This window comes from Podarcis raffonei, chromosome 5 (genome assembly GCF_027172205.1).
Source record: "Podarcis raffonei isolate rPodRaf1 chromosome 5, rPodRaf1.pri, whole genome shotgun sequence".
Taxonomy (NCBI): Eukaryota; Metazoa; Chordata; class Lepidosauria; order Squamata; family Lacertidae; genus Podarcis; species Podarcis raffonei.
In genome coordinates, this window is record NC_070606.1 from 50,450,053 (window position 1) to 50,462,342 (window position 12,290).

Below are 12,290 nucleotides of genomic sequence, written 5' to 3' on the forward strand. Positions count from 1 at the left end.
ACAAACTGGTGTATAGGTCAAAAAACACCTGAGTGATCCTTCATGGCAATACAGCGCAGACTTATTTTTTCTCCTCCCAACTGCCCTCCCCACAAAAATAGTCTGCACAGATAGCATTTTTAAAAATCAGTTTCATTTCAGCTGAAACTTATTCCAGAGCAGAAGAGCAAAGTTTCACCAATGCCACTGAGATTTTTCTGGTCTGAAGTAAGGGCTGAGTGCAATCCCACTATGATCTGCTCCTGTACAGATTGTGCTCAGAACAATAAAGTACCACTGACAGTTACAATAAAGCTGAGCGGATTGTACTCTTTTATACAGAATTCAAAAATCTGTTTTGCACTGTGTCGTTAAGCTGTGCCAAATTTCAGCTCAGGATACAGTGTGGTAAGTCAGCAGTAAACACTTGAGAGAGATTTTATGGTTTTTAACAATAATATTGCACCGTAAATAACAGCAGTTGTGTAAAAAGGGGACTTGGGGGCGGAGATGCACCAAAGGAACCCTGAGCGGCAATTTCTTATTTTGTGCTAGTACATAATCACTGGGTTTTGCCATTAAACTGTGTTATAGTGACAGACTTTAATCTCCCATTTTTCTGTCCTCAAAGGTGATAAATATGATTGCTCTGTTATCCTTTTTTATTATTGTAAATGACACAGGCTTCACACTCTTTGGCAGTGCATCAGCCGTTGGATTGCTGCCATCCACTAATGCAGGCCCCCTGTGGAGATCCCAATGAAGAATTATACTCTGATTCACCAGATTGTGTTAAATAGTCCAGCTGTTGAGATTTTGAAAGATGGTTACCTCTAAAGTGATTTATTTTTTTAAAGACCTTGGCATTTATGGCTTGGACCATTTTGATAGTGTTGGGGCAATCAGCTTTTCAGAGGTAGCATTTTCTAAAATAACTCTTCTTGTTGTTTATGTCAGTTCCAAAGTTTCATTCACGGTGATGTTAAGGGGGGGAACCTGTTCCACTTTCAGCAAAAAAACAAAAATAAGCACCAGGCAGAATCTGCATAAAATAACACTTTGGGATTTGAATAATGGCCAAACGGACTTGCCAAATGGATCGGCTAGAGACAGGTTCTGAATTAGTTAGTCTCAAGTTCCAGTGTTTGGTGTGATTGTGGTGTATATAATTTGAACCATGAAGATCACAGAGGAAGAACAGGGTTTTGCTGTTATAAAGTAGCAATTTATTGCTGAAGAAATCTGGCACCTGAACATAAAATTCTGCAAGGATGACAATTGGTTATTTCTGTGATCTGGCTTTCTTTCTTTAAAACTGTAGGGCTTTACGGCTTTCCCGTCAAATCAAATACAAAACAGTTGAAATGGCAGCATTTCTATTTCACCTTGCCCTTGCTGAGTTACCTTCCTTCCTGAACAATTGCCCAAACTGCTCCAATAATAATTGCGCCAATCACATCAATTTCGTTCTCCCCAAAGGATTCTTCTTGTTCTTTCCAATACTTATAGCTTCTTGGCAGCTACCATATTCTGCCCTCAAAATAGCCAAATAATCTGTACTTAGTGCTTTTGAAGTTGGGATGCAAGCCAGTTAGTATGTTAATGATTTCTTCCTATATTTACATGTTGCTTTGTGCTTCCAGGTCATCAACCAACCTGGGGCTTAAAAATAAGGTTGCTGGTACAGAAAAGGAAGCAGAATCCATGGTACTACTGAATCCTGAGAAAACCAAAGAGCACACGCCTGGACATGTGAATCAAGACAAGGGGACTGAAGAAAAAGGTCAACAGCTTCATAAAGATGCTAGCGTTGGGAAAACAAAAGAGATAGACAGCTCTCATTGCTAATTGATGTGCTAAAAGGCATTAACTTCTGGAAGTTCCTTTCAGTGAGCGTCAGTTGTTTCATTTATGTGTACTGGGAAGGGCTTAATTCTGTAGGGTTGTATCCAATTTAGTTGTACTCAGAGTAGATCCTTTGGGTTGGATTCAGCTAAGTTGTTGCAGTAGCAAAAACCAATGCAATAAGTCTCGCTAGCACAACAAGGACTTCTCCCGCTGTGTGCCCCCTGCTACCTCCCCAAATCTGCTCAGGTCAGGAAACCCCCCAGAACAGCACAAGTGGAGATCATTCCATCTGGCAAGCAAAAATGCTTGCACTGGAACAATTTCCATAGTGCAGCCTGGAATTCTACACATTGAAATTAATGGGTGTAAGTAACTTAAGTCTATTAATTTCAATGGGACTACTTGGAGTAGTGCTTAACTGAATGCAACTCCTCCTAGTTTCTAATCATGTAACCATAATTGTTTATTGAAATGACCTTAAGTTATATACAATTTGACTTTCTCCTGTAGCAGCAGGGAAGTTTTTACTGAATTATCGTATTGGGTTTCTTTCTTAAATTATGCAGTACATCAAAATTTATTTTGATATTATTTTATATTGATGCCTTGTTTAGGACTGAAAGCTCACCAAAACTGATAGATTGAGCTTTATTTAGGTAATCACAGAAATGCACTTCTACTGATAGATACAGCCACAAATCAGTTTTAGAAAAGGAAAGATGAACATAACTCACTTTAATAAGAAAAGATATAAGTGAGCCTTTTGGCCATCCATGTGGTCTCTTCACACAAGCAATCCAACCAACCAGGAAGTTTTTCCTTAATTAACAGATCTGGTTAACAGATTTGGAACAAGCCAGGGTGTTGAGCTGCATTTTGTTGTTGTTCATTGAGGATGTATGTGCAGCCAAAAGGCTTGTCCCAAATGTACTGGGGACTTCTCTGCAAGACTTATGAAATTTTGAGCTACCACTTGATTAAAAGGGTCTTTAGCTACAGTCTTGTGCATTCACTAGGCTGTAAGTCCCATTAAAAATAGTAGAACTGAGCACAAATGTTTAGAACTGCACTGTTAGTCAGTCAATTGTATTGCTTTTAATATATCACTGTTTGCATATATCTGCATATGGCGAAGAGGCACAGTTTTTAAAAGAAAAGGTATCGATTCTCTTGGTTATTAGGTTATATACAAATATGTTGTAGGAGATATCATCATGAAAGACACATTCCTCCTTCTGTTTCATGGGGAATGCCAGTGGTGCTTTTTAAAAGTTCTGTACTAAATTAGTTATTTTTTAAGCTGTTCCCTAATTAGGGCACCATTTTCAGTCATTCAACAGTGCAATTCTGTGCATGTCTGCTCATAAGTTTTTCCATTGATTCATTGGGGTTTACTCCTAGGTAGGTGGCTACAGAATAACACCCTTAAAAAAATGCACAAGAGTTTATGCAATTTCCATTCGTTTCAAAGAAGCTTCTACAGGAAAAGTCCCCAATGGATTCATACCCACATAGCTATACCTCAGTAGCCCAAACGAATTCTATATAAGGACTATTTTATCCATCTTACCCATAACAGCTGTACTTAGATACTTTTGAAAAGCAAAAACTCGGTAGTTCTGCCTTATAACAGGCTCTTGTCAGCAGTGTCCCCTTGAGTATTGTTTTGCTGTTGGCAGGATCAGTCAGAGAAGTTGGCAATAGCAAGCTGATGCTTCCGAGGCATGGCTTTCAATGCCCCTGAATTCCTTATGGAAAAGAAAGTAAATGAGGCCTATTTCCTTTAAAATAATCTACCTGTTCAGACATCATACAACCCAGCTAGGTTTTGCATTGATATCTATATAAATGGCTTGATTTCTCACCTAATTTCCTTTCAACTGATATTTAATAAATAATAATAATAATTTTATTATTTATACCCTGCCCACCTGGCTGGATTTCCCCAGCCACTCTTTCTTCATGCTTCTGCAAGCTTCATACTTAGCACCAAACCAGTCATTAATCCTGGTTCCATTTTCACTGCAGAGGGAATCTGGAATTCCTTTTTATGCCTTAACATAAAATGGTCTGATTTTGCTTGGAAGCTTCTCCACGCAGAGGGCTCTTAATGTGTGGTGGTTCACCACGTGGACCATAATTTCTACAATATTCATCTGCCAGGGATGTTTTGTGCCATTTTAAAACAGGCAGCATAGTGAGCTGGCTCATGCAAAGAACTGACCATACGGATGCTGTTTCATATGGATGCAGTTTCATGCAACTTCTGCTTGGTTGCCATTTTGTTGCTTAATTCTGTCCCCACCTGGCTTCATCTGTCTTCCTTGATGAAATAAATACTTGCTCAGGGAGGCAGACTAAAGCAGCACCCCAGTTCTAAGACAAGGAAGGCAAATCTGACCTTCCACCATGGTTACACCAGTGGTACTCATACTACGTAAGGCACTTATCGGCCATGAGCAGAAGCTGGCTAAAATCCTGAGTGTCATAGTTTTCACTTATGAATCAAAATCATAGTTAACAATGTTCAATGTCCATCTGTTAAGAAACCCAGATTCATTGCATCTTTCAGTTCTTATAGTTCCTATATCCGTAATGTTCAAAATCTTACTCCTATTATAGGTTTGTAGTTTCCTGCATACAAATATTGTAGAATTAAGTGCATTGCATCTACCAGAAGTAGTTTGCCAGTTATCTTATACCTGGAAATGAGAGGCAAATTGTATTAAACAAAAGCATCTAAAATACATACAGTAGCTGCTAAACTGCTCTAAACCCCCAAGCAAATATTTTCGTCTGTACACTCAATAAAAACAAGCTAGCCATCTCTCTGGATAAGACAGCTGTTGTTGTCCAACTAGGCCTTGTGGCACACCAGGCAAGGTGTTAATGGAGTTAGATAAACTTAGGAAAACTAAAAACCTTTCTATAGTCAGAGTGTCATTTCACCACCCAGAAAATTCATGGTCCTTCCTGAGAGATTAGACCATGTTGTGTCTCCACACAACTTACGTTAACCAATACTTAGCTCTCATTATGCAGCCATGGCCTCTTCCCTGGAAAGCTGTGGGCATCATAGTAAGTTTTCCAGTTTATGTGGCATTTTAAAGTAGCTGTGATCTTCACTAACACCTCTGTGCTGCATAGGAGAAAAGTGGTGGTCATGGTTTTGCTGCCTGTGGCAAGAGGTCAGCCTACAGTTTCTTGCAGTCTTAGCCATATTTTAAAGTGCTGCCTCAAACGTTCTGCTCTTTTCAAATAAGGGCTCAGCATTTCTGTTGCCTGCATGCACTTCACTGAAATGCCTACTTCCGTGCATGTTTCTAATTTACTGTCAACCATGTGCAGCTGTGACACACTTCATCAACTTCTTTGCTTATCAATAACCCAGGAAGAATGTTGTGTGTAGGCACATCTAGAACATGCCTCCAGCTCTTGGTGGTCCTCCTCTAATGGGACTTTGGTTGCTAATTGCTGAGACTTCCATTATTCTTTTTATCAGCACTTTGCACATTTTGGGTTTCTACAGCGATCAGAAATTAGTATATTTGACCATTTTGAGGCATCTCTTGAGGAAAAAAACTTTTCCCCAACTGTTTTTTCAACTAAACATTCAGTCTACCAGTATGTCATTTCCTGATTGTTCTGCCAGGCTGTGCAAACCCTGTGCGCATGTTACTCATGTGTAGAGAATGCATGCGTATGGACCAGAGCATTTTTTTAAACATCCAGCTTTATTTTTAACAACCACACATAAAGTGTGGCTGTCGGTATAAGAAGGCCAACACCCAAGCACCTCCTCATATGTAGGGCCTCCATGCAGTTAGGACGCCCAAACAGCCAAGTGTCCAAAATGCACAAAGCCTTACGGACAAGGAGGCATGTTGCCATTCCTGTGCAGACTGTGGCTGGGGTGCTGTTTTGGGGGTGTTGTTGGGGAGTTATTGCTTTTGGTCCAATTTTAGATCCTGTGATTTATGTGGAAATTGTTTGGTCTGCTTGGGCATTTTACTATTTTCTTTATTGTTTGTCACTCCTTTTGTTACATTTTTTCATGTTGTAAGGTGCCTTGAGTATGGTCAGAACTGTGGAAAGGCAGCATACAAATAAAATTATGTATGTTTGTACTGACAGCCACACTCAATGCACAGTTCTTAAAAATGCTCTGGTCTGTACTAGAGTATGCCTTATGCATGAGTAACATGTACATGGAGCTGCAGGCAGCTGAATCATTTCACAAGACCAAGTCTATAGAAATCTTGTATTGAGCTGACCTTCTCCTGTGGCTCCATATTTAATAAACGTAGGTATAGTATTTAGGATCAAGTATAGGTAGCAGCTTCTGTCTGTTTTAAAAGGCTTAAGAGCAGAGTAATAGAATCTCATATGGAGACCACCAAAATTCCTTTCTCCATTGCACCCCTCCAGTGAGGAGATTAATAAACATTTGCATGTGCTGTGCTGCTTAAAGAATATTTACTTGTAAACCAACATGTACATGGCCACAAAGCACCATGTCCAACCAGTAGATCATGGCATGTCCAACCAGTAGAGCATGATCTACCGGTAGATCCCTGGCTGATCCTGGTAGATTGCGAGATCATCCCCAAAAGCTCTGCAATCCTCCCCCCCAAAAAATCTCAACAACTTTGGGCAACCCACCCACCCCACGCACACTCCTCCTCCCTCCAATGACAATGGGTAGATCACGGCCAGGTTTTTATATATATATACTAGGAATATATCACAGTCTCTTGGGAGTTGGACGTGCCTGCTATATATGTTGCAGTGAATCAGCATCAGGCTTCTTTTATTCTACTGTAAAATGACACCTGAAAACAATAGCCTGTCAAAACATCATGGGGTTGTTTTTGTTGGGGGTTTTTTTAACTAAGTGAAATAGCTTACATAGCACAATTATGGCATCACTCATTTCCCAGTGAAGACAGTGACAAATGTGCTTTTTACACAGTTTTCACGTTTCCAAAATCAACATACTTTTTACACTACAGTGGACAGGTGCGGTCAGGACTTTCTCCTTTAAAAAACAAAAAAACACTTGAGCAATTTAATGTTAGTTTGAAATTGGGTAGTAATGTTCTTGAATGCACTGTGAGATTTTAATGATAGGAGACAATGATCAGTAATTAGGATTAAATGATGAATGTGTTTGGTTTGTTAGCTTGGCTTTATAGTAGTTGTTCAATGCTTATCTCCTGAAAAGCAAAATCATTAAAAGCTATAATCCTATATACACTTCCCTGGGAGAAAGCCCCACTGTCTGAGTCAGGGCCAGCCCTACCATTAGGCACAGTGAAGCAGCAGTCTCTGGCAGATGCCATGAGAGGACAGCAAATAATTATTTAATTTATTATTGTGTTTTTACTCCCAGGAAGAGGTGGTTGTGGGATTTTCTGCCTCAGATGTCAAAGTAACTTGACCAGCCTAAGGTACATATGCACCATGACCAAAGGTGCACAATTTGCTTGCACTGCCTCAGGCAGCAAAATGTATTGGTCGAGACCTGCCCTAAGTAGATACATTTAGGATTGCATTGTTAGTGTGGTAACTGTGTGCGTAATTTTTATTTTTATTTTGCATGTTTGTTAAGCAAATAATGGGATCGATCTAATCAGTTAACTGTTTCATAAATATGGGGAAACATGTCCATTTGCTTTCCATGAACTTGCCCTTCAGTAGGTTTTGTTTCCTACTAATTGCTTTTGCACTTAGATATAAGTTTGATTACAATGAATTTCATACGACAATTTCTAAATGTATTTTTCCTTGAATTCTTACAGGAGAATATGCAAAAAAATGAAAAATGTATTTCTTTCTAGTTAAATTATTTGTTATACTATGATATAAATTATTTATCTTTTTAATGCTGCTTATTAAAAAGGGTTTTTGACTTTTTTCCCAGAAATTGTGGCATTTTGTTGTTCTTTCCAGCTTTAAGACAGGGGTAGCCTGGTACATCTGTTTTTAGTCTGTCATGTAGCAAAACTGGTGACTGGCCGTAAGATACAGGAATCAAAGATGGGTCGTTAAGACAGACAGAGCCCCAGAAAAAGCACAGAGCTCACAGTCAGTAATGAAAGCCAGCCCAGTCAAGGTCATATGTATGTATGAATGAATGAAACTCTTCTGTATACAGGTTATATCATACCAATTAATATCCATGGAAGGAGTCAAATCAAAATATGCATTCTTTGTGTGCAAAGATAGAGGTCTTCTGTTGAATGGGAAGCATTTGCTGAGAAGGTTACTCATTGCATTTGGTTGCACACCTGCATTTGAAAATGACCACTGTAGACTCCAGGGCTGTGACATGTTTTTCAGACAATGGGCAGTGGTGGTTGGGTGGGGTTAGAGCCAAAAATGAGCAGAGTAATGGATGTGACTTTTGCCTTGTACAACAGGGTATATTCCTGCCACATCAGGCATGCAAAAGGCGTTATAGTTCAAGCATATATAGTCAAGCCAGGCAAAAGCACTTGAGGGAGAGTACAGAGCAGGACTGGTGAGGGATGTGGCCTGGAAAGAGTCTCAAAGGCCAAATAAAGAAGCTTGGGTGGCCACATTTGGCTCTGAGTCAGTTTCCTCACCCCTGATCTATTCAAACTTTCAGAGAATTTTACTTCAGAGATATTTAAACCTGAATTATACTTTGACTGCTGACACTGTTATTGGAAAGGAAAATCAGCTTGGCAAAGTGGTTTTTAAAATTGTGTGTGAAAATTAATGTCCTAAAACAAAATTATGGCAAACATTTTAAATTTTATTATTATTATTATGCTTTGGAAAAAAGGACTCCAAAGTGAACACTGCATTAAAAAAACTCATTCATAAATGGAGTAACAGACTAGTAAAGCATGCATTACTCATGGATTCTGTGGTCCTTCTGTCCTACACTTTCCCCGATTCAAACAGAGTGCTGTCATATCTTTATAGAACAAACAACTGTTATTCCATATGGTAAATTCCCATTAAGCTGTGTTAAAGGATGCATAGCAGAAATATAAACATTTTAAAGGAAAATAAAACCAAAGGACTGACTGTGTCATGCCAACTGTTGCCCCATTGTGATAGTCCTGTAGGAACATGTTGTTGGCCTCCAAATGAAGAATTCAGGGGTCAGTTCTGGGCCAAAAAAGTCAAGTCTGAAACATCACTTTCTATGTAGCAGAGCGCTCTGTCCTTGCAGTAATATAAGTAGACTCAAGTTCTTCCTCCTCCTCTTCTTCCTCCTCTTCAGTATAATCAACAAATTCATGATCCTCTCTTTCACCTGAAATGGAATATTTGTATCTTGAGTATTTTTTTTAAAACCCACATACAGTAATTACAAAAGTCTTTCAGCAAAAGCAATGTGATTTAAAAGTGCTTAACTTTAGCAGGCTTGTACCTATGGTATGGCTGGGATCCTGGACATACTTAACTAGGAGTACAGGTGTAGAATTGCGCTGTTAAGTCACGTGCAGTGTAATGCCAGGCCTTCTTGCCTCACAGCTCACACTCCTAGCAAATACACTACACCGACTCTGTAGAAGCATGGACAGTTATTCCATTTGTAAACAATTCTATTCTACTACATCTCTGAATCTGTGAATACAGCATAGTTCTTTGCATACGTGTATTTAAACAGGCGACATCCAAGTTGTTTCAGGTCAATCTAGGAGATGGGAAGCATATGTACTCCTTGTATATCCATCCAGCCCTCCTCACTCTGCTGAAGGAATGTGAACTTCAAACTCATGTTCCTTAGCTTATAAGAGAGGCTATGGAGTTATGCGCACATACACTCATTCCCTGTAATGGCTTGGCACAGTGCCTGCATCTGTGTGCATCTGGATGTGAGGGCGATCTGGCTGCGACATCTGTCACAAAGAAAGAAAGCGGTAAAACCGGGCCTCGGCTATGCCATTTGGGGATTCCTGCATAGGGATTGTGCCCATAGATTTTGCACAGCTTAGGGAACAGCTGACAAGTGTAAAATTTCAATGACATGCCATGGGAAATATACAAGGAAATACGTTTTTCATTTGGGTTGATGCCACTGGCAGAATGAACTGGAACATAGGAAGCTGTCGTACACGGTGCCCGATCATTTGTCCATGCAACTGCTCTTTCCAGGGTCTCAGGAAAAGACCTTTCCCATTACAGTGGTACCTCGGGATGCAAATGGGATCTGTTCCAGAGCCCCGTTCGCATCCTGAATGGAATGTAAGACACGACGGCACATCGGCGCAGCGCGTTTTGTCGCTTCTGTGCATGTGTCTGATGTCATTTTGAGCATCTTCACATGCATGAGTGGCGAAACCCGGAAGTAACGTGTTCCGTTACTTCTGGGTTGCCGTGGAGCGCAACCCGAAAGCGCTCAACCTGAAGCACATTCAACCTGAGGTATGACTGTACATGCTATCTCCTTTTAGTCAGACATGCCACAGATTGAACCTGGAACCTCTGGGTGCAAAGCCTCTGACCTATCACCAAGCAGGTCCCTTACCAGGACTGCTACCACATATGATATTCTATATGAAGCTGCCATGTAGCTTTTTCACACAGCTATATTTCTGCATCTTTATATGGAATGCTACAGAACAATTTTCAAAGCATCATCTGCAACATGCCTGCCTCCAGCTAAAATTCTGTGTGAACAAAAAAAAATCCCAATAACATTAGAAATGTTCTCCATTAGCCTTGAAGATTCCAACCAATTAATACTGCTCATGAAAAGCTTGTTGTAGGCTGTGCCTAAAGGATGTCTTATTTTAACATTCAGGTAAACAGACAACTCATTATAAGGACAATGTACTTTGTGGCAAATGTCATCCTGTTTTCTGCAAGTGCTTATTTATAGTCTTTTGATTCTCCTTCCCTCCTGCAGAGTGTTTTCAATCACTCCTTTTCCAATCTTTGTATTCTTATTCATTAAACACCGAAAACAATGTAAGAAAGGGTTTTTTTTTTTACCAAGTCTTCCATTCTTGCCGAGTTCTTCCTCTATTGCAAGAAGACGGTTGTATTTGGCGACCCTCTCACCACGTGAAAGACCTCCCAACTTGATGAACCTAGTTCTCAGTCCAACAGCCTTAAACAAAAAAATTACCATTTTAAACCTTCAGCGTTGAGGGAAAAAATGAATCCCCTTTCCTGCTATTTACATAACTTGGGTGACTTAGAAGCAGACTTCAATTATGTAACATTCATATTTCTCATCTCTATGTGGAGGCCTACAATTCAGCATTTATTCTTGTGTTTGTAACACTGCCATATGTATGGCCGGAACATTTATTCCACAGGACAGTGAGTGTTTGCTTTGTAATGCTGTGCTAAAATTTGGCTTCTGGTTAATTTTTTGCTTCCTACATGTAAACCCCATGACCTTCATGTAAACAGGTCATTGACTGGACTGCTGTAAGGTCATAGAGTAAGAGTAAGGCATGGCATTTTAACAAATACCTTGGCTGCGATGAGTCAAAGGAAAAACTCTGTTAGGAGGGAATTTCATGCAAGCTCTAGCATTGGTGGGATAGGTAGGGAGAAAGAGCTATCCAAGCCAGAGAAGAGGAAAGGGAAACCACATTGAGCTGAGAGTCAGGAAAACAGTATAGTGCTGAAAGGAAGGGAATTGGAAGCTCAGGAGACAGCAGGAGGCAGGGTAGGGTGACTGGGAGGGGGGTGGACTAAAATTCACACATTAATTTTAAATAAGTGGCCAATTTTTAGTGACATCCTCTATGCAATTATGCTTTAACACAAAGAGACTAGCCTGAGTCCATTAAGACCTGTTATTCAAGAAATACTGTCAGTGCTCTATGTTTTGAATAATTTGCTTAACTTTTCCTTAAAATGTCAGCAAGAGACAATACATATTTTCACTGTGCTACCATTGCCCACTGTTGTGCATCTCTCCCCCCGCCCCTTATAGTTCAAAGATTAACTCTCTTTAAAAGGCAACTCTCTCAAAAAAGCCAATTTTCTAAAAGGTTACCTGTGTTTCAACTACAGACAACATTTCTACTGTGGGCCACGTCAAGATAAAAAGCAGTATTTGAGCAATTGAACAGCTTTCGCTACTTTACTTGCCAGGTCTACAAGACTGTCATCAGAAGTCTCTCCATCTGGACTGCCTAAAATGGAAATGCGCTTTCGACCTGTATAGGATGGAAATGAAAAGTGCTTTTTGTTTCTTCATTTCTCTATCCGGCCCAAAGACTATCTGTTTTCGATTGTTTGCCTTTGGCTATTACAATAGTTTTTTTCTTGTTTTTTTCTATGTCTTCTCTTGTTCTGTCAAATCCATGGTTCATAATCCATTTGAGTTTTGAGAATTTAAGCTCACTTATTTAAAAGGGCTTGAACTCATTTAACTCAGTGTTGGATTGTGGGCATTCTGTATAACAGCTGAAATACTTGCTCTGTCACTTTCTACAACTACTAATGACTGAACATATCAT

General features: G+C 39.8%; 2 protein-coding genes across 10 annotated transcripts in view; one reads left to right on the forward strand and one right to left on the reverse strand.

The window, feature by feature from the left end:
* Window positions 1-7,744, forward strand: part of SHTN1 (shootin 1) — a 69,945-nt gene extending 62,201 nt beyond the window's left edge. For all 3 annotated transcript variants that reach the window (XM_053389077.1, XM_053389079.1, XM_053389078.1), the window contains exon 17: window positions 1,623-7,744. In XM_053389077.1, coding sequence (XP_053245052.1) covers window positions 1,623-1,827 — 205 coding nt within the window. In that variant the 3' untranslated portion in view covers window positions 1,828-7,744. The remainder of the gene's footprint in view (window positions 1-1,622) is intronic.
* An 843-nt stretch (window positions 7,745-8,587) lies between these two features.
* ENO4 (enolase 4) overlaps window positions 8,588-12,290 on the reverse strand; it is a 32,054-nt gene continuing 28,351 nt past the window's right edge. For 5 of the 7 annotated variants that reach the window (XM_053389083.1, XM_053389081.1, XM_053389080.1 and 2 more), the window contains 3 exons: window positions 11,920-11,987; window positions 10,804-10,921; window positions 8,588-9,118 (listed from right to left, as the gene is read on the reverse strand). In XM_053389083.1, the coding sequence (XP_053245058.1) occupies window positions 9,006-9,118; window positions 10,804-10,921; window positions 11,920-11,987 (299 nt within the window). In that variant the 3' untranslated portion in view covers window positions 8,588-9,005. Of the gene's footprint in view, window positions 9,119-10,803; window positions 10,922-11,919; window positions 11,988-12,290 lie in introns of those variants that run through there. The other 2 variants (XM_053389084.1, XM_053389085.1) reach the window with 2 other exon arrangements.